This window comes from Phyllostomus discolor, chromosome 2 (assembly GCF_004126475.2).
Source record: "Phyllostomus discolor isolate MPI-MPIP mPhyDis1 chromosome 2, mPhyDis1.pri.v3, whole genome shotgun sequence".
NCBI classification, from domain to species: Eukaryota; Metazoa; Chordata; class Mammalia; order Chiroptera; family Phyllostomidae; genus Phyllostomus; species Phyllostomus discolor.
The window spans coordinates 10975575-10998234 of record NC_040904.2 but is presented as its reverse complement, the minus strand read 5'-3'; the positions used below and the strand labels follow the sequence as shown (position 1 = coordinate 10998234).

Below are 22660 nucleotides of genomic sequence, written 5' to 3'. Positions count from 1 at the left end.
CCAGGTGCCTCCCTTACCTCCAGGCATCACCTGGCCAACGTCCTGGACAGTAAGGACTGACAACTTTTCTTCAGTGTCAACTCGGATCACGCCATAACTGAGGCCGTTCATGGACAGCACAGCTTTTCTCGGAGGAGGTCCTCCCAGGTCAGGCGGCCTAGGGAACAAAACTACGTTGACGGACAGAGGAAGATGGGGCCGGTGGCCCACCTTGCCTGCAGGAGGACGCTGCTGCACTGGCCCTGCTCTGCACCATGCTGAGAAGACACTGGCTGCAGGGCTGCGCCTGGCGGACTGTCTTCCTAAAAACGCCACCACCTCTCCACCCCACGCTCTTCTCTGTAGTGGGACAGCAATGCTCCTCCCTTCAGCTGGTGGGCCTGTGAGGACAGTGGAAGTGACGCTAACTGACCTCCAAGGGAGGTCATAAAAGGTAATTCAGCTTCCACCTGCTTGTCCTGGACGACTCACTGGGAGCCTGGGGCCGCCAGGTGAGCAGAATGACCAGCGGGAGAGGCCCTGAGACTGCACACAGGAAGCCGTGCCTGTGGCTCCCCCCGCCCTGGCCCGGTGCAGACAGCATCCAACTGCAAGGCAGCAGCAAAGCCCTGACGCAGACAGCATGAGCAACAGTAACTGGCTGTTGCTGTTCTAAGCCACCATGGTTGGGAGTAATTTGTCATGCAGCATTGGTAAGTGCAACACTGAGAAACAAAGGTCATTATTGTGCTCAGCGGAAAAAACTACACTGACGAGCAAAAGAAATCACAGAACAAAGGACTAAAGAATACTTCGTGGTTTGTAAAGGATAAAAATGTTATTTTAATGCTAAGTTATTAACATTTTAGAATTACTTAATGCTTGTACAATAAAAGCACACGCTATGGACATATTAGCATGAATGATGCACCACAACCGAGACTGGTTTCCTGACAATGGAGTTGAAGATGCTCTCGACCGTGAGACCACTGCCCTCTGCCCCAGGATGGTGCTGGGGTGCCCATTCCTGTGCAAACAGCTTGGGACACTGGCACAGGATGGGGCACTGCTTCACGATGGCTACTGCTTAGCGACAAGGGAACTGCATTTGGTGCTGAAAGGAATGCAGCAGCAGGAGGAAGAATCCAGTCTTTACAAGACACAAGCAATCAAGCTACCTGCGGATGGCAACCGTTAGCGCCTCAGGAGAACTGGCACAAGGACAGATGACCTCCGGCCTCAGGCCTCTGGACTGGAAGACATTGAGGAAGGCATCACAGGAGGATATGGACCCTGCATGAAACAGAGAGGGACATGGGAGTAACCGCAAGGCTGACAGTGGGGCTCACACCCGCACTCGGAGCAGACAAGCTGTCAGGGACGGGTACCGTGGCCACAAGCCTGGAGACTGCACAGGCTGACCTTCCACCCATTTCGTGTTTAAATGGCCATAATGTGAGATGCTGTCACAACACAGGAAGGCAAAAACCTCAAAGGGAGTGGGGAGGACTGGGCTGTTTCCATGGAAACACAACACCTTTTCAAAACAACAGAAGTTGGAAATTTCTCATAGAAAACCTATTTTTAACTTCTGTGTTGGTTCTCAGATCCAACTCGGGGCCAGTCCTGCTTCCCTGTTCCACACAGCCTCACCCCATGGCCCCAAAGGTCTGGAGAGTGGGATGCAACCGAGGAGTGTTTACGAAGTCGGACCTTCCGCGTCACAGGCCCAGGTGCACGTGCACACCCTGAGCAGGGAAGTGCTTGCCCGGTAACACTCCCATGCCTCTCCTGGCAAGGCGGCCTACACTCTGTCCCCTGGTGTCATCCTGACCACAGTCTGGGGCACCACCAAGATGCAAACGGAGTTCCCAGGAGGCTGGGTGCTGTCTGTGCAGGACCCCAAGGCTGTACCACAAATCTCCAGCCCTTTGCTGCAGAGAAGCCTGAGAAAAAGAAGGGACCCGTTTTCAGGTGCCCTCGAGTGCAGCCTGGTGCTGGGCACCAGGAGACAGCAGAGGACAAGCAAGGCAATCCAGAGCAGTCAGGGCGCTGTGGGGAACTGGTGTGCGGTATGGCAGGGCTGAGGTCTGCAGAGGGTGCAGGGGGTGCTGGCCTGGGAGGGGCTTCCTGATGGGGCGGGGCACAGAGGAGATGGAGATGGGGGTGGAGCTGAGGCACCACAGGGGAGTGTCATCTGATGACTTGGACACTTGAACTCAAGCAGACAAGCAGCCTGGCCAGGGGCACAGCAAAGAAGCAGAGAAGTGGGCAGTACCCAGGTGTTCCGTAAGCAGGGCGCAGGGACCCCACTGAGCTCAGGTGTGGATGGAAGGAACCAGAGGCAGGGTACTAGCAGGTGAGGTAATCTTCCTGAGCAACAGGGTAACCAGGAGCACAGCTGCTCAGGGGTGTCAGGGTTACACTGGACAGGGGATTGGGTGACAGGCTGGACTTTGGTCACAGGCTCTGTGTGAACCCACAGGGATTTCTATGCACAACCCTGCCAAGGTCCTCTGAGGCTCTCCGGAAGATGCCCTGGTCTGGCCCTGGATGGCCCTCAACAAGTAGCCACACTTGGGCCCCAGAGAGTCTGGGGTGCATAGCAGCACACTAGGGGTCTGCACCAGGAGGACCTGGGGCAGCTGAGACAGTGTAGGGCGTAGCGGGGGAGCACTAGGCCAAAGGGCTCAGGAGGCTCCCAATCCACATCCACGTTCTGGTCGCTGCTTAAGAAAGACGACTCTTAGACATGTCCACTCTTCGAACTGCATTAAAATCGCTTCCAAATTTAGTGGCCAAAAAACATGCACGAGACATACCAACAAGAGGTGACATGGTAGAGAGAGACCGTTATAAGACACTCACTCTTACTGTTCTGGGGACACCAGGGGCCCAGCCCTGGTCCGGGCTTACTCACAGGGGTTGGCGCCGTCGGCCACGATCAGCATGCGCAGGGAGCTGAGGCTGACGTCGCGCTGGCCTCGCTGAGCCAGGAGAGACCAGTGCATGTCACGGGACTTCACCACCGCTGTCTGGGCTGCAGGGGGACACAGATGTGAAGGCAACGCCCCCGCATCCCACAGACCCACTGCGGCGCCTGCTGCCAGGCGTGGTGCACACACAGGAGCACAGACACACACCCTGCACTGCAGGCCACACACCCCGAGTTCCGTGTGCACTTTAACCCACTCTAACCCGTTTTACTGAAAATCAATTTTGAGGTCTGGTTCCGACAACATAAACTCAGATCCATTTTCAATTTTGATTTTCCCTCAGAAGCTCCATCTTGCTCTTTCATTATCTGCCTCTTCTGTCTCATCCTGCCCTCCCCCAGGTGCCACTGCATGTAGCTGCGTGGCCAGCAGAAGCCTCCGGGACACAAGGGCTGGAGCAGACAGACTCAGCCTCCCAGCCTGGCCGTGCTAGTGGGCAGCCCGCGCCCATGGCTTCAGTGGCTTCCATGGCCTCACCCAGAACTCCACGCTTCAGTCTTCCTCAGTAAAGCAGGATGAACAGAGATGGCTACCCCCTCGAGCCTGCCCTGACGATGGTCCATCAGAGCACACGCCCCACGTCCACACTCAGTAACGCAGCACTGGCAGCACAGACAGAGAAGCAAGCAGCGTACCCAGGGCAGCTCAATGTGAACGAAGACCCTAGGCCCAGGCTTGGGGGTCCCGTGAAGGTGTCCTAAAGCTCCATCAGAGCCGAGCCACAGAGAGGCCGGACTGTAGGGGTGACTGACTGAAGGTGGAGGGTGGGGCGGGGCCCCGCTGACAGCTCATGGACATCGCTGCTTGAATAAACAGTTTTGCTGCTGACAGCTTGACAAGCCCTCTGGAAACCATCTCAAATACTAAGAATTGATGCGATTATAAGGAAAATTCCAAGAAAATATCATTAGGAGCCTATGGTCCCTTCAGGAAAGAGCTGTCACTGAACAGTTCTCCGTGCAGGGTGGCCAGGCCTTGCACACACAGGTCACGACAGCCTGCAGCCAGCACTGGCGAGTCAGGAGTGCCACAGACGGGTCTCAGAGCCGGTCACGGTGCAGGCTGGCCCGCGGGGCTCCTTAGCCCACGTCTGCCATCCGCGTGTTGGGTTTATTTTTTTTCCTAATCACCAGAGATTAATTCAAAAAGACTTCTTTCATGAAGGACGCATGAAGGACGAATCAAGAAATGATGCTAGTTCCTTTACCTTTAAACAAACACACTTTCTGAATCCAGGAGAGCGGGTTCACCTTCATCAGGGCGTACGGGATGCTGATCACGTGCATCTTGTTCATGACGCTCTGGGAAAGACACAGGTGCTCAGGGCAGGCCTCGCCCGTGTCCAGGCTGCGGGCACTAAACCATGCCAAAAGCAGCAAAGGTAACAGTGCTCACAACACTATTTCGGTTCAGACACATTGGTCACGTGAGTCAGCAGGACTAGAGGATTAATTATATCACCTAGAAGGTAGGGTACGGTGTCACATATTGATGGGAAACATCAGAAATCCCTCATGCCAACAATCAGATCATTTAGCATCAACACTCACTGTTAACACTCCATGCCACAGACCAGCATCCCTTTTGAAATCCAGCACATTTGTTAGTGTTTCGGCTGAAAGTGGACAAAGATGGTTAAACCGCTGAGTGAACCTCTTCACAAGTCACGTGCACTTTTAGAGAATCTGAGATGAGCACATCATCAACATATTAGAGTTTTAGGAAACATACAGCATTTCCAAATACCATGCACTAATTCACCAACCATCTTGGTTATCTACTCAAATTACTGAAAAAACATAAAAGCGGGTCATACGATTTTTGGATTACAGCGGATGACTGTGCTGGCACCACGTGAAAACAGGGGAACAGCCTCTGGTTGAGAAGCTGAGCGAGGCTGTCACACGTGTCAGTCGGACTGAGGCTGATCTCACGGGCGCTCTGACTGCTCAGCCTTACGTCCAGTTCCCCCTTTTCTCGCCCCCAAGGACACTGCCCTGCACCTCTGAGAAATGTCACATGAAGCTCATGTCTCTTCCCTTGTGAAAGCTGCACCTTGTCTCCTGCCCATTTTCTCCTCCAGAGGGTGTGACTGGTAGGGAGCAGGCACGCACAGGAGTCCCCAGGCCTTCCAGCACAGCCCTGAACTCAGCGCTCCTGGCCGTGTCCTCTGCGGGACCTGGCCCCAGACCTCGCACTGGGCAAGGGACAGAGCCTGGGGCTGGAAGCAGATCTGGCCGCACACGGAAGGCCACAGCAAGCCCTAGTGCGCCAGACAGGAGAAATACCCCTGGTGAATATGGAGAGTGGGGCTCGTGTGCCAGGACTCTGCTGCGTCCTGAAGAAGCACACTGCAGAGGCTTCCTGATCAGCCAAGGAGCCAATTACAGGGGGCATACATAAGGTCAGCACTGGGTCTGAAGAAGAAAACCATGGATGACACGAGTGACAGGTCTAATTTTTAAAAAACTATTCAGGCCCTTGAACGTATGTAAAATCCTCTTCCAAATCTGTACTGAAGTCTCCGCTGTGCCCTCCACTACCCTTTGCATTTAAACACCCATATCTTAGATATTTAAACATGCTACACAATTTGCTTTTTAGTTTTGTTCATGTATCTTAATGCACAGAAAACTACCATGCACGTGTCTTTATAGTTTTGGGAATCACAGTTCTCCAAATTAAATATCTAATATCTAACAGTACATGTGGCGTTACCAGGAGAGAACCTATGCGCACAGATTCCATCTGCGTATCTGTATGCAGGACAGCTTAACCGCAAACCACAAGCATTTAAACCAGCAAACAGAAACGTGTGTCCCAATAAGACAGCTTTCCATTTCTTTCAAATGTAAAAGGCACTGCCTCTCGGCTCCGTTGCAGGTTGAACCAGCCGCCAGGCACTGATGGACTGGTGGGAAACGATACACACCCCGTATACCAATACACACGTGTGTTTATTGAAAAGGGCCCACTCATCCAGCGCAAGCAGAGCCTGAGCGTGCCGGCACCCGGAATGACCTGGGTTAGAGGGCGGGCCCTGCACAGGGGTGGGTCCGACACCCTCGGCCACAGTGCCCAGGTGCCGTGCCCTCAGCATGGCTGGAAGAGCCGTCCCACCCTCCCTTACCTTCTGAGTAGCCACACGCCTGGGTCAGAGACCTGCACTGCGCCAGCAGGGATGCATGGGACACTGTGATCCCCACTGTGCTGCCTTCTTTGCTGGTTTTATACTGAAAGATTTCAAGGGGAAAAAAAGCCATTATGTGATGGTTCTGGAGGCTGACAGATTTTAGAGAGAAGAAGCTGTCGGCTGTCTCTCCCTCACTAACCAGCCCCTCGGGCTGGAGAGCACTGTATGCCCTGACCCTCAGGGTGACAGCCTCAGATGAAGTCGGGACTCGCTCTCGGCAGGTGCTGAGGGCAACAGTGCGTGAGGCTCCGTCACAACTGCCCACACCCCCGGGGAGCCAGCGCGGGGAGATAGGACCTGAGGAAGTTTCCAAATGACACTTCACCGGGCTGAACATAAAACATAAGTTGTAGCCTAAACTAAAAAAACTCAGCAGCTCACGTTCATGTGAAAACCAGACCGCACCCTCGGGCCTAAACAGCACACTCTCTGTTAGGGAGGCCGTTACCTCTATGTAGGCAGTCCGGGATCCTTCGTCCTGGGCCAGCGGGTGCCAGTCCTTGGGGGGCTTAGTCAGATGCTTCCCATCGATCACCAGCCAGGTGAGGGGGGGCCAGCCTGTGAGGGGGCCGCCAGGGGACACAGCACAGGTGAGTGTCAGAGGAACAGACGTCTCAGTCTCCCTTAATTCTTACTCAGTTCATCTTAAACAGCAGAGATCTAGACCCTGAACCAGGTAAGAAGCAAGATTCACCAAGGCCTCAATCAGAGACTTTACCTTTGCTGAAGACGCTTCAGCCTGTGTGAGTTTGACTGCCAGAGAAGTACTAGAGGACACAGTTTAACACAGGACACAGACTCCCCTTGCCCCAGGGGCCCACCTTTGAAAGCTGCCACCTCTCCCGTCTGTGCCTTGGGCAGGCCTTTCTGACAGGCGTCCGTGGTCAGGGCCAGGGCAACGCCACAGCTGCCCAGCAGGAACCCGATCTGCTGGCTGCCGGCGTCCTGCACAAGACAGAGTGGGGGTGGAGGGGAGCGAGGTGGCACGGGGACTTTACAACGCGGCCCACGCACGGGACGCAGAGCGCTTTTCCCCACCCCCTCGTAAAACTCCTGGACAACTCAATTCTAAATGCCAGCGATTGTCAACGTGTGGACCACAAGAATTATGCAACATGCAGTACCTGACAACGTAGCCAGGGGCACTGACCTCATTTCCCTTAAACTATCAAATTAAAAAATGACAACAGCCAATACAGCAATAGCCACCTGGTGTAAGTGAATCAAAATTATACCTACTTTTTTGTCAGATCGGCAAAAAATACGGTTTTTGGTATGCTACAGAATTTTAGTAATTAGTTTATACGTGCCATGAGATAAAAAAGGTTGAAAATTGCTGCTATATGCTGTATTTTCATGAAAATAAAATACAATTGTTTTTAAATTTAAAAGATATGTATTTTTTGCAGCAAAATATAAAGTTCAGATAATGAACTAGTTTCTCAAACTTTTTTCCTGCAAATGACAGCAGCATTTTAATAAACTCCAAAAATAAGGAACTTTCCACTGGATTTGTATTTGAAATTTACAGGTTACCCTGAGGAGGCCCGACCTTAACAACACTAACTATTCCCACACAGAAAAGCACACTTCCTTTTAGTCGGTCGCTTTTTATCTACGTCCCTCAGTGAAATGTTACCATTTTCTTCTCACAAATCTGACCAATCTCTAGTTTTTCCCTAGGAATCCTTGTATTCAAGCGCCTGTCGTCATATATTAGCTGTGCAAACATACTGGGTTTATCTGCAAACTTCGCTTATGAGATTCTTGAATATTTGTTGCTGACAATGGTCACATCAGCAACTGCCTGAGCACTGGGTTATAATGGAAAACTCTGATTTTTCTAAAATGCATGTGTAGTCTACTCCTAAAGTAATTTTTCAATAGGTGAATAACCTTTATCTATAAAGCGTTAACAGCTGCCTAGACCCCGAAGCCCCCCCCCAGTCGTCGTCTGTCAGCAACGAACACCGCCCGCTGTGCATGCAGAGTCGCGAGAACAGCGCCGTCCCACCCATGCAAAACTGCCACGGAGAAGTGAGCTGTGATGCATCACTGTGATGACTTGTCCCCAAGAAATGAAACTTACCATCAACAAACATATGGTTTTGAAAAAAGTAGCAAATTATATTTATCAGAGAAAAAATGCTCAGTTTCAAACAGATGATATAATAGCTAGATCTACAGCTGTTCCAAGTGGCCTTTCTCACCAACAAGTTACATTAAAATAGATTATCTGTAAACAAAGTTACATCTACTGACCACTCCCTGGAATGAAGAAGAAGTAAGGTACCCCAGAACTGCTGTGTCAGCTCCATGAGAAAGCCCCGTGGAACCCGAACCCATGGCCGAGGCCACGCTCCTTACCTTTCTTGTTAGTGGCACTTCTATGGGGACAGGCACCAGCTCTGCCAGGAGACACCCATAAAACGCAACCATGAACATCACAGGGTCGCTGTTCGGAAACACCAGCGCCACCTGCACAGCACAGAGAACGAGCATGGACTCAACAGGAGAATGCCTACACCAGCTCCACTTCTAGAGCATCTGCTGACTGGACGAAATTGAGACATTCAGGTCATTTTATAGCCCTGGGGTTAGCTCTTGGTCCTTAAATTCCCTCAACCATCTAACTCTTACTAAATCGTTTTTATGTTGAGGTCTTTACTCCACATACAACAAAATAACCTTCTGAATGTAAAGACAACCCAGCACGGGTCCGCCTGTGCCTGTCCACTCTGACCATACGGGCAGCAGCAACTCAGGGACTGACCACCCCACCCCCACTATCGATCAGCCCAGGTGTAAAACACCCGTATCAACATGAAAAGTGAACAGGAAACCAAATTATATCTAAAATAGCTTCCAAAAAAAAAGATCCTGACACTAAAGTTTTAGTTGAACAGATCTCCACAGGGAAGGGTGGTGGGCAGAGACCCTCAGTGGAGACCCCTATAGCCGCTTCCTCCCTCCGAGTCCCTCTTCCCACCTGGTCACCGTGCTGCTACGGTTTAAATTACCTGTTCTATTTTTATCTTACACTTTTATCAAAAATTCTTAAACATCGAATTTAAAATGACCCAAAAAAGTACTAATGAAAAACAGTACGTACCCCAGGCTTTACCCTTCCTCATTCCCCAAGGCAAACAGCTTAAAATATTTTACATCTTCCTATGCTACTTACTTTCATATTTTCAAATATTATGCTTACCCTGCTATGTTCCATCTTTTTAAAATTTTAGGTACTAATTTTATTTCCAGTTATTACAGATGAGTATCTAGCCCTCATCTTCCACCCTTTCTCTTCTCTCATCCATCATCCCAATTTCCATTTCTTTTAATAATCTGGTTACATGAAAAGCTATCTGAGGAATAAGATTTTTGTAAGTTCCAAATAGTGTAGCGAGTGTGCTTGAAACCACAGTGATAAATCAGATTATCTGAGTAGACTATTAACAAAGGCCTCTGAACACATAACAGGGGGTAACTAATAACTGCCCACTTCGCAAGGCAAAATGTAGGCTGTATCTGTATTTATTCCGTAAACCTGACCAAGTTCTAACAAGTCTGTTGGAAAGGGCAAAGCTCTCCTTCTACAGTTGATGTGAACAGTGACTGCCCCAGAGCTGTGGCCCGTGCGTGGCCTTGTGCCTAGATGTTCGGTGGAGAGAGTCTGTCGTGAAAGGGTCGTGTCTGTCCACTTGTACAAAGCATGTTATTGACATACAGGAGGGCAAATCTGCCCCCCATCTCTGCTAAGTAACTGTGACCATGTCAATCTTTTTATAATTAATTACATGGATTCTCTAGCAAGTCAAGAAAATCTGGAATTCTTTGTCCTTGCAGGAATTTCCTTCAAGAAAAATAAATTAGTGATTCTTATACTCATTTTAAAGTACGACATAAATCAGGGATTCTTTCAGACTCCCTTTAAAGCACTACGCATCATGAAGTATCATTCTCGTGCAGTTCGCACTCTCACAGCCAGGTACGCGTCTCCTTTCTTTCTGGGGGTGTCAGCTACCAGCGTTCCTACTGGCGCTGCTCTCTACACAGGCACTGGCCAACGTGCTCTGAAATACTCCACCACATACGTAAGTATCGATCAGCAGTACTTTCAAATAACCAACCAGTCAAGTGAACTCAGGAGCTTTAGCAGCGGCAGGCCAGCCCCACACCCACCCAGGATCCTCTGTCACCCTAGTCCTGGCTAGACGGCCCCTGGCTGGCTGCTAGCAGTAACCCAGGGACTGCCCGATGGCTCTTCTGTTGGAGCCCTACTCACTCGTTCGGCTGAAGCACACCGTCTAGGAACTTTCCAAGAAAGTGTGCTTGGGAGTCCAGTATTTTTTGAGTCCTGTGTGTCTGAAAACAGTTACCTCATCCTTACATTCGTTGAACCTTCAGGAATTGAACTGTAGGTTAAAATGAGAATCCCTCTGAACTTCTGAAGCGCCACGCTGGCTTCTCCAGTCTGACTGCTGACCCCTGCACACATCCTGCTGTCCCGCACAGCTCTGCACCCTGACCTTGTGCGGTAACGTCATTACATGCTCACGTGCACTCTGTGGGGCTACTGTGTTCACTGCAGGTCCTTTCACTTTGAAGCCTGTGCTCTTCAGCTCTAAAAAACTGTCTTGCATTACTATCGTCACTGAAAATTTTCTACACTCTATCTCCTTTCTCTCCTGGAACCGCTGTCAGTCAGATGTTGAGCCTTCTTGATCAATTCTAATTTTTGCACTGTTTTTCCTTCCATCTCTTGGTCCTTCCTACTAGCATATTTTTCTTGATTTATTTTTCTTCATTATAGGCTCTAGGAATATTAATACTAATTTTCTGAACATTAGTTTTCTGTATCTAGCTTCTCTCCAAGTTTCCTCTTCCTTTCAACCCCCCTTTGCCTTTCCTTTTCCTTTCATTTCTTTGCCTTGAAACTCTGTCAATTTGTCAACTGACAATTTCATTGTTGAGTGATCTGACCCTAGGAAACTTTTTTCACTAAGGGATTTCACTGGTATATTGATTTCTCACCATGTTCTCCAGTTTCCCATCCGGTAACTTCCTGTACACCAGGTGCCTCAAGTCTGGCTCACTTTCTGAGGACAATGCTGCCCAACAGAACTGTCTACAATGACGAAAATGTTCTATTTACGAGCTATCAAATATGGCAGCCACATATGCCTACTGAGCCACTGCAATGTGGCTCATGTGACTAGGGAACTAAATGTTTCATTTTATTTAATTTTGATTAATTTAAATAGTGACATGTGGCTACTGGGGCCGTGTAGGACAAGGAACTGAGTTGCCAGCCTCCTCTGCATTGTATCTGGGCAGGTGGATAAGAGGGAACAGGCACACAGAATTTCAAACTAAGGTCATTTCCTCATGAAACTTAAGCTTTGGAAATTGAACATTTATTAATATATTAATATTTTTATTAAAATCAACATATATGAAGTCAAAGCTAAAAGAAGTTTAAACATCAGTGGATAAGCAATAAGAACAAAAGAACCATCATTTTATCTACTTCATCATAACCTTTTCCCATATTTAATATTTCTTCATATTGACTTTAAATCCCTTATATTAATGCTGTAAGTCTAACCAGCTGATAAAACACTGATTTTGATGCAACAGATTTTTAGAATCTCTGTTTTTGCTCATTCCAATAAAGTCACATTCCAGTTACTTACTCTGTCTCCAGGTTTAAGTAGTGGCTCATTCTTACTAGTCAGTTTATTAAGGAGAGTGTACGCTAGTTTTAAACTTCGACTCCAAAGTTTGCCTAAAATAAAACAAAAATACTAAGCAATGCGAAACTTAAACTAATAATTAACATGTTAATGTAACAATTACAATACCCCATAATATGCCATTACTCAGTTACTGAAAATTCAGGTAGTTTCCAAGTGGTAACTATTTTGCACAATGCTGTAATGCACTTCACGGTTTTCTCTTAAAGACATCTTACAGATTTACATTTTTAACACCAAAATAATACAGGACTTAGTTACAGAAAATTTAGAATATATGAAAGCCAGCAGCAAAAAATGTAGCATTCTTTGTTATGTATGTATATATATAATACATATATACATATGCACACACATACATATACACATGTGGGATTTTCTAGAAATGAGATCACACTCCACCCTGCTTTCTTCACTCAACATTGCACTGTGAATGCATTTTCTCAGTTACATCCCTTATAATTCATATAACCTTTACAGGTTATATGAGGTGGGTCCTATCTTCGTCTCCACTTGTCACTCAAGACAAGACCGGCAGGGAGATGTTAGCAACTACCCAGAGCCACGGCTGCTGGGGTGGTGCACCCAGATCCTCAGGATCCAGACCCCTTAGCCCTGTGAGATCCTGCCCAACAGGTCTCCCCTCCTGGCACGCAGTCTCTACTAGATTCAGCAGCCAGCACTAGTGAATGCTCAGCAAAGATGAGCTGCATCGAGGAAGATGAGAGAAGAGACAGAGGAAAAGTAAACAGGATGGCAGGGGTCTGGGGAGGTAGACAGAGGCAGGGGTGATAATGGGGCAGGAAGACAGAAAAGCCTGAGTCTGTCCCCAACAATTGGAGCAGCCTTAGCTTTTACCCTATGAAGTATACCTGACAAGTAACACCAGCTTCTTCATTCAGCCCTTCTCACGTTCCTGGGACACAACCACATGCAGTCTGAGCAGCCATGCCCTCTGAATAAATGCTCAAATTTAATATTACATGCAGGTGCAACATTGTGAAATAAGTGTACTGTGGATCTGGAGACATTAATGAGAAAAAAATACTCAACTCACAACATGCTGTTGCTTTTGTCTACATAAATGGTCAACTCAAGATCTTAATAATTTTAATACATACAGATCTCTAAACTGAATCCAGCTATAATAAATTTTAAAAAATGCATCTTGACCAAGTTAGTTTTATCTCAAGAAAGCAGAGGTTTAACATAAAATCAACATAATGTGTCACATTAACAAAATAAAGGTGAAATAAACAATTTAACAATGATTAAAGATTTTAAAAATCCTTCTTAAGTTGAAAGTGAAAGAAAACTTCCTTAATACAAGTTTTAAAGGCCATCTTTAAAATTCCCATCAGAGCCCTGGCTGGTGTGTCTCTGTGGACTGAGTGCCAGCCTAAGAACCAAAAGGTTGCTGGTTTGATTCCCAGTCAGGGCGCATGTCTGGGTTGTGGGCCAGGTCCCTAGTTGAGGAGGTGCACAAGAGGCAACTGATTGATGTATCTCTCGCACATCAATGTTTCTCTCCCTCTCTCCCCTCTCTCTAAAAATAAATAAATAAAATCTTTTTAAAAACTCCTATCAGAGATATCATAATTAATGGTCAGATACTGAAAGCTTCCCCTATGAAAGCAGAAGCCAGTAACATCTGCCATTTTCCTCAGTCTTGGCCAGTGCAACTGGGGGCAGGGCCCCTGAAACAACTGGGAACAAATAAAACTGCCACCGTCTGCGGATGACACGACTAGGTGCACTGTCAATTGAAAGCGGCAAGGCTTCCGGATGTAACAGTATACAAATACTGTTTGATCTCTACATACCAGTAATAAATAATAAGTTAAAAATGTAAATAACACTATTAACAATACGATTAAAATAAATATGTCCAATACCTAAGAATAAGTGTTAAAAAAGCACGCAGTCTTCCCACAGAAGATGATAAAACATTATTGGCATAGAGTGGAAAGGATGTGAATGGAAAGATACATTGTATCTGCATCCTGGACGACTCAATAACGCAAAACTGTTACTCCTCCTCAAACTTTTCAAAGCAAAGACAACCCAGATCTCAAAAGGTGTGCCTGTGGCACTTGACAAGCCGACTCTAACACTGACAAAATCACACGGGCTCGGACGGCCAACGCACTGCTGGAGAAGGAAACAAGACGGAAGACCTCCTCCTCAGATGTCAGACACTGTAAAGCTGCAGTAATTAGGAGAGCATGGTATTGGCATGAGGATGGAATAACAAATCAATGGGATAAAACAAAGAACTATAGTACAGAAAACCTCTGTGTGCCCAACTCCCTTTATGACACAGTGGCAATTGGCAATGCAGAACAATGTGGCACCGTGTACATGAGAACGGGACAACTGGCTATCTTTCTTGAAAAACCGGTCCTGGAACCCATCTCCCACGTGCCACACACAAAAAGCAATTCCAGTGGATGGCAGATGGAACTGTGAACTGTGAACAGTGCTTTCCCCACGTAAAAGAACAGCTTTGTGATCTTGGCCTTGCATCCAAAGCAGGAGCCAAAAAAGAAAAGGTGAAGTTGGACGGAGCTTCTGTTCACTAAACTGCCATTCGGGGTAAATGTCCAAGCCCCACAGGAGGAGACACTTGCAGCACATGGCGCTGGCAAGAGAAATAGCCAGAACACATACAAACTCCTGCAAATCACCCTCCACAAAAAATGTGCGGCCCCGGCCGGTGGCTCCATTTGTTGGAAGGCCACCCTGTGCACCAAAAGGCTGTGGGTGTGACCGCCAGTCAGGGCCCAGACCTGGGTAGTGAGTTAGATCCCTGGCTGGGACAGGTACCAGAGGCAACCGATCAATGTTTCTCTCTCAAATCAATAACTATATTCTTGGGTGAGGATAAAAAAGATGTATAGAAGATTCAATAGTAATTAAAAACAGAGAAAAACAAAAATTAAAAGAACAGGAAAGGATCTCAACATACTTAATCACTAGGAAAATACAAACGAATACCACCATGAAATTCCACCATATTCTCACCAGGTTAGCTAAAATAAATAACCCTGACAATGACAGGGGTTGGGTGGGACTCACACCATGATCAGGTGAGCATGAATGGGCAGAATTTGGCATTATCTGAGAAATACGAACATAAGCTCAGTCTCAGACCTGGCGTTTCCCATCCCAAGTTCATGCCCAACGGAAGAGCACACTATGTGCTAGGTGGCACACACTGGAATGCCCCCAGCAGCAGAGGAACTGCCGACAATGGGAATGACCCCATGTCCGCTGGCAGTATATGGACACGCAGCTTCTGAAATGTTTCTTTTTCAACAGAAATTAATGAGTAACAGCTGTACACAATAATATGGGTGGGTCTTAAGAGCACAAAGTAAGAGACTGTGCTTCCAAGTAGGAGAGAGGTCTGGCGGCAGACCAGCACTCCTACCTAAAACCATTTTAAAACCAGATAAAATGCAGAAACTATCTGGTGGAGGCAGCAAAGGCAACCAGAGGAGTTGAGACTCCAAAGAGAAAACCTTTGGGGAGACAAGCTGACCCTCCACTGCAGGCACCTGCAGGGGGAGGAATATATCCGAGCCCCAAGCCCGCAGAGCTGCCACAGGGGCACAGAGGACACAGTAGAGTCTTCAGCAGAGATGGGGAGCCTCAACAGCACAGCCAGCTTCCTCCCAGAAAATCTTCTGGACCTCGGGACTGTGTGCAGCAGGAGCCTGGAAACCCACGTGGAACACCCCTGAGAGCAATGGGGGGGGCCTTATGTAGCCAGATGAGACAAAAGCCATGGGTGGGGACTCTCCCACAGGAAAGGGACACACAGAATCCACCAGGCACAGCCAGGTGCCTGGGGGCCAGAGGTGGACTGAGCTGGCCTTGACTGGACTGCAGTGACCAGCCACTACACCACCTGCCTAGAGGAGGGAAGGGGGAACTTTATTGCAGAAGGTGACAGCATCGGAGCCTCCGTAATTTTTTATACACAATGTCCAACATTCAGTCAAGAAAGGTACTAGGCACCCCCAAAACTAAGTCCCCAGACCCAAGCCAAGAGAAAGCACAGACAGGAGGAACAGCTCGTGGCAGCCAGCACTGGGCCTGGTGACGCTTCCAGCCACTGCGGGCCAGGTGCGCGCTCCAGGCCATCGAGGGGAGGAGGAGGGAAACGCAGGGAATGGCAAAGAGTTGCTGCAGAGAATCAGAGCAGGAATTAGAACAGGGAAATAACATTTCTAAACTATATCCTAAATTAAGAACTCAGCAGGAGTTTCACAGTAGGCTACAAAGTTCAGAAGACAGGGTTAGAGAAATTTTAAAGAGGGTTATCTCCAACCTGAAATACATACAAGAGGGAATGCAAAGTATAAGAAGAACATTAAAGGCATGTGGGACTCAGGGAGGTTCAAAGCCCCAGAAGGAGGAGAGAAAATGGAAAGGCGCCGATATGTCAAGAGATATGGCTGCAATTTTCCCAACCTCATGAAAGACACTGTTTCATAGATTCAAGAAGCCCTGTGAACGCCAAGCAGGAAATTTCAAACATCACACCTAAATATATAGTGGTAAGGCAGATGCAAGCCAAAGAAAAGGAAATTTTAAAAAGGCAGTCAGGGGTTGGGGCGGGGGGAGACACATTATCAATAGTCTGGCTATTCAACCTATAAAATAAATGAAACATGATGGCTGGATAGATGGCACCATCACTGTCCACCGCAGGCTGATTTCGTGCACCGGACAAGCAAAAGACACGTGGGCAAACAATTAATAAACAAGAAAATAATTTATCCGTTACTTTAGCAAGATACAAAATCATCATTTTAAAAAATCAATTGCACTTACATATACAAACAACAAATGAGTAGAAAACATTTTTAATCATCCATTACAATGAGATAAATAATGAAAGAGGCTCAAAACTTCTGTATTCAAAAGTAAAGTACATTACTGAGAGAAATTAAAGGTTTTCAAGAGTGAGGAAATATTCTAATGATGAATCAGTTCTCTTCAAACTCAATTACAGATTCGATGCAATGCAATCATTATCCCAGCAGGACTTTTTCCAGAAACTACAAGCTGATTCTAAAGTCTACTTGGGATGCAAAGGGTCAGGTAGGAGGATATCTTTGTGACCTTAGGCTTGGTAAAGACTTCCTAAATAGAACAAAAAAATACCATGAAAAGGGAAAAAACAGCTAAATTAGGCTACATTAGGGCAAGACTTCTCATTTACCTAAAGCCACAATTAAAAGTGTTAAAAGGCAATACAAAGAGTGGAAAAAGGTATCTGCAAAACATGTATCTGAAAAGACTTGTCTCTGAAATGCACAAAGAAGAAAACATTAGCAACTGAATAGAAAAATGAGCCAAAATTTTGGATAGTTCATGAAAGAATATTCGAACAGTCAACAGGCATATGAAAGCATTGCCGGTCATCAGGGAAATGCAATAACGCCATAACATGCGCCACAACACGCTCAGCAGACAGGCCCCAATGAAGCGATGGCAAGTGCTGGGGGGGACGTGGAGCACCTGGGACTGCACACACTGCTGGTGGAGAGCAGACTGCTGCCGCCCCATGGAAAACCACCTGGCAGAACGACCTACAGCTAGATAACACTACCCCGGCATCCACAGCTGCACGAGCCCCTCCACACGTCCACCCACAGACCCACAGGAGAACGTTCCTAACAGCACCACACACAACAGCCCCAACTCGGGAACAACCCAAATGCCTGTCTACCGCAGCGTGCTTAAATAAGCCCGGGCACATCCGCAGGAAATAACATCTATGAACGAGAATAAACCACTACACTTCATGCACATCACGGATGAGTCTCACAAACAAGGCCACACAAGAGTGCAGAGCCCGAACACCTTTCGTGCAGTCCCAGCTACTCAAACTCAGAGGCAGGTACAGCCAGAGGAGTCAGCAGTCAGCATGACAGTCTGCCTTTGTGTGTGCGAGGACTCGAGTGCTGGAGGGGACACGAGAGGCTCGGGGACCTGAAAATGCTTCTCAGCTGAATGTGTTTACTCTGTGAAGATGCGTTAAGCTACATGCTATGATCTGTGTTACATAAAAACACAATACGAAACCAAAAGGCTCCAAAGACAAAAAATATATACTGTATGATTCCATTTATACAAAGTTCAGAATCAGGCAAAACTAAACTCCACTGTTCAGAAACACATATACAGATGAGAACACTCAAAACCACAGCAGTGGCTGGTCATCCTCCATCAGGGAGTGGGTCCCCTCTGGTGGGAGGGAGAGGCAGCAGTCCAGGAGGGCTACCTGGAGTGAGGCAACATACTGTTTGTTAGGCAGCTGTGTTACTGTCTCAGGAATGTGTTCTGTTGTGCTCACCAAGAACATGTCTGTGTTGTATGTGTGACATGTGCAGTGTGGTGCAGCCAGGAGCAGCGAGACCGGAGCCGGGCTGCCTTCTGGTGACACTTGCCATAGGTGAGGGTGTAGGTGGCCTTCCCCGTTGTGTCCAAGGCGGTCAGGCAGGGGGCTTTGGGCTGCATCGTGCCCCAGCGCTGCAGGGCGGCCAGCAGCGAAGGCGGCCAGGAGATCCCCGTGGCCAGAGGTTCTCCTTTCAGCACCACCATCTGGCTTCCCTCAGGCTTTGGCTGATTTGGATCTGGCTGCTGAACTGTAAGCAAAATTGAAATTTTAAAATCAACATTTCATGGTATCATGCACACATTCTATTTTTAAGCATTTATAGTTTATAATTTTGTTCTTTAAAAATACCAATTATAAAAAGGTGACAATTATTTGTTTAGATTTATCATTATAATAGTCACAGACCAACTGACCAAAGTTGGACAGATGGAGCTTCAACCACAGACAATAACCTGGTGACCACAACCCCACAGGCCAATCCCAGGGTGGGGGCGGAGCCAGCCAGGCCTTCACAGGGAACTGCCAACCCTGACAACACCTGAGGGCAGGCACCAGTCCCGCTTCTAAAAGATGAAAGTTAACAGAGTCACTACTTCACTTCGGGCATTCAAAAGAAAAATAAAGTCCACGATATTTTCAGTGGATATGTGACCAAAATTTGCCCAAGGGAAGAAAGACTGCCCTAAAAAGCACTCACACGATTGAACTCTGAACCTGAAAGGCATTATGTGATTACAAAGGGAAACAATGCCTAACAGCAGTGTCCAACCCTCAGTTGTGAAGGGGACACCCGAGCTGGTCCCCTGTGGAGCGGCAAAGGTGCACAGGAGAGGCGTGAGGAGCTGCGGGTGGGCTGCCGGTGCGCCCCCGTGGCTCCATGCATTCACACGCTTGTATCTTGCACTGGGCTTTATTTCTGTTCCTTATCTACAAGTTTATACTTCTTTTTCTTGGTATTTTTTAAAAATCTATATTCTTTCTTCTAAATATACAAAGTCTGTCAGGAAAAAGTCCAACCATTGCTAACATAACAAGAACGGGCTGCACAACATCGATGTAACCTGGCAGCCAAGGAGAGCGGACTGGAATGCACACGCATGAGCAATGATGACTTCACTGTACCAGTCAGTGGGGGAGGTACATGCCACTGAGCGAGCCTGTATACTGTGTGGCCGTCACATTCAAAATGACTGTGTAAGAAGAGCAACGAATCTGCATCAAATTCTGGTTAAGCTTGAACATTGCGGAAACTATTTGGATGATTCAGAAGGCTGCAGCTATGGGCAACTGGTGACTGGCAGCTTCATCACGACAACGTGCCTGCTCATGCATCACGTCTACTGCAGGTTTTTTGGCGAAACGTTGAATCACCTAGGTGACTCAGACCCCCTACAGCTCAGATTTGGTGCCCTGCCAACTTCTAGCTTTTCCCCAAACTGAAGAGATTTCAGGCCATTGATGAGATGCAGGAAAATATGACAGGGCAGCTGATGGTGACGGGGAAAACTGTGTGAGGTTCTAAGAGGCCTATTTGGAAGGGGACTGAGGCGTCGTCCTATGGACAGTATCTCTTCTATCTTCTTCAGTAAATGGCTTTATTTTTCCTATTATGTGGCTGGATAGTTTCTGGACAGACCTTGTTGTATCTCACACTCATAAATAAGAGGCTAAATTTCTGAAAAAGGGCCAAAACTATGCCAAAGATGTAATACTTTAAACCATGGTAAGAGGAATATTTAAGATTTAAACTTTAAATAAAATTTAAATAGGTCCTGCACAGGCAGCTCAGTTGGCTGAACACCGTCCTGATACACCATGGTTGTAGTTTTGATTCCCGGTCAGGGTACATACAAGAAAAACACCAATGAACGCATCAATAGACAGAGTAACAAATCAATGTTTTTCTCTCTCTCTCTCTCCCTAAAATCAATAAAAAAAACAAAATTTTAATAATGTAAGTAAAATGCAACCCTGTAAGTAGTCTTATAAAGTACTAGCCACTGGATCGTAGGCACAGAGAAACGTTAAGTATCTCAACTACGAAGCAATGAATTTTCCACCTGTTCAGGTAAAGTCGGCAGTCACAGGTGATGCTGAATTCACCACCACACACGGGAACCACAGAGGCTGCCAGCAGAGAGGACGTCACTTCGCTGTGCTACAGCACAGCAGTAGCCCACGGAGGGTGTGCATCTGCCTGCATCTTTAGACGTGACGGCCACCCAGTCCGAACACACAAACCCAAGTCTGAGGATGCTCACCTTCCAACAGCTCCTCAACATCGTCCACGAAGAACTCCTTCAGCGGAGGGCGCTTCGGCCTCTTCAGGGTGTTCAGAAGTTGCTGGATTTTGGAGGACACTCTGCTGTTCACAGGGACACCTGTCACGGGAAAAGGAGCGCTAAGGCTAGAACACGCCACCTCCTCTGGAGAACAGGACACGGAAACGAGGTCCAGTGACCGGCCACATGAATAAAAAGTGCTGCCCCATCAGGCAGGCATTTTGGAATTAACGCATTAAAAAATCTTAACTGAATGCCTTTTAGGAAGTAGAATTTGTTCTAAGCTAGTGGTTTTCAAAGTGGTCCAGGGACCCCTGGGGGTGCCTGAGACTCTCAGGAGGTTCATGAGGTCAAACTACAGCCGACCCTTGAACAACACAGGTTCGCACTGCACAAGTCCACTATACACAGACTTTGAAATCAACACCTGCACTGTTTTCCAGTCTGTGGTTGGGAGTCCGTGGTCGTGGCGGGCCGAACATATGCACCAACCAGTGCCATTTTACACGGGCAACTTGAGTACTGCACGCTCTGGTACCTGCGGGAAGGCCCTGCAACCGACCCCCTGCAGGCACCAAGGGACAATGTTCTCAGGGAGTCAGTTACGCACTGACTTTCGACAGTGCAGCACCCGCGCCATTCAGGGGCCAACTGCCTTCCCCAGTCATGTTGAGGCAGCATTTCCCTTCGCACTTTCCTCCTGTCACAAGAGCACAGGGTGGTCTCCCAGAGGCCACACGTCAAGTCAGAGCAGAACAGACTGAATGGGGACGAGACACAGAACCAGATGATGCTATTATGCCACCGCTAGACCAGTGGCAACAACAGAAAACACGCCCATTTCCTCTCTAAATTTTCATTTTACTGTGCACATTTTTCAAATATGAGTTACTTATATTAAGCTATAATCAGTTTATTATTTTTAAATATTTTTGAAAATTTTTAGTTTTAATTTCTAATTATGGCAAATATCAAGAGCTACAATCCACATGAACTAAAAGCTCTTTGGTATTCTCAATAATTAAGAAATGCTGTTCTGGGGGCAAAAACGTCAGGAAGAGCCTGCCCTTAAACAGCCCACCACCCATCCGCTGGATAACAACACGTGCCCCTGCAAACAGACACGAACACCTGACACGGCGGTGGGCGCTCCAAGGAGAACCGACTCGGAAAGACAGCTGAGAGCAGGAGTGAGCAGGGCCCGGGCCTCGAAGGGCCTCGGCACCCCCCTACCCCCGACCGCAGGTAGGGCCGCTGACACCGTACTGTCTGTCTGCAGCGCGTCCCCTCCTCCAACACCGGGCCCGACTAGCACCAACAAATGTAAGTACCCGTCACGTCTCTTCAGTCTCCTCTAGTCCAGAATATTTCTTTGTCCTTTATAACACTGACATTTTGAAAGAGTGCCGTTCTTTCTTTTTCTTAAGTAGAACATACCTCAGTTTGAGTTTTATGAGGTTTTTTGTGATTCGATTCAAGTGCTGCATTCCTGGCTGAAGTGCCACGTGATAGCACATCCAGATTCCTGGGACACCCACCCACCCGCGCGGAGAGGCTGACTTCATCACCCAAGGTACTGCCCGGCCTCTCCGCTACATCGTCACTGTTGTTTCTTGTGCAACTAACACGCGATTGTGAGGAGACACTTCAGCAACACACGAACATCCTGCCCCTCACTGAACTTTCTCCCTGCATTTGCGGTTTCTTTCCCAACTTTAGCACTCAGTTCACACTGAGCAGTCCACACCTGGCATCCTGTCTGTCATCTGTCTGTCATCTACCATCTATCTGTCTGTCTCTCTACAATATTATCAGAGAACTAATGGATGCCTATTTTCTTAATTGTTACAGATCATCACGGTTGTATCTGATGCACAAACTGTCCCTGAGTTGGCCAGCAGGACCCTTGACAAGTTGACTTGTGACATGCCCCACCGTGTTTTAAGCACTTCCTTCCATTCCATTATGAGATGTTTCAGTCACTTGTACTCCCCTGCCCTGCCCTGCCCTGAAATCACACATCTTCCCAAGCAGCCCTG

General features: G+C 47.6%; 1 protein-coding gene across 9 annotated transcripts in view; it reads right to left on the bottom strand.

Moving 5' to 3' along the window:
* The window catches only part of DIP2A (disco interacting protein 2 homolog A), a 104127-nt gene that overhangs the window by 30603 nt on the left and 50864 nt on the right, over window positions 1-22660 (bottom strand). For all 9 annotated transcript variants that reach the window (XR_004901228.1, XR_004901227.1, XM_036017541.1 and 6 more), the window contains 12 exons: window positions 20601-20720; window positions 18389-18586; window positions 11865-11956; window positions 8536-8646; window positions 6990-7113; window positions 6617-6726; window positions 6106-6208; window positions 4526-4590; window positions 4183-4276; window positions 2900-3019; window positions 1158-1272; window positions 18-157 (listed from right to left, as the gene is read on the bottom strand). Coding sequence is in view for 7 of the 9 variants with exons in the window: in XM_036017541.1 (XP_035873434.1) it covers window positions 18-157; window positions 1158-1272; window positions 2900-3019; window positions 4183-4276; window positions 4526-4590; window positions 6106-6208; window positions 6617-6726; window positions 6990-7113; window positions 8536-8646; window positions 11865-11956; window positions 18389-18586; window positions 20601-20720 (1392 nt within the window). In the remaining 2 variants the exon portion in view is untranslated. The remainder of the gene's footprint in view (window positions 1-17; window positions 158-1157; window positions 1273-2899; window positions 3020-4182; window positions 4277-4525; window positions 4591-6105; window positions 6209-6616; window positions 6727-6989; window positions 7114-8535; window positions 8647-11864; window positions 11957-18388; window positions 18587-20600; window positions 20721-22660) is intronic.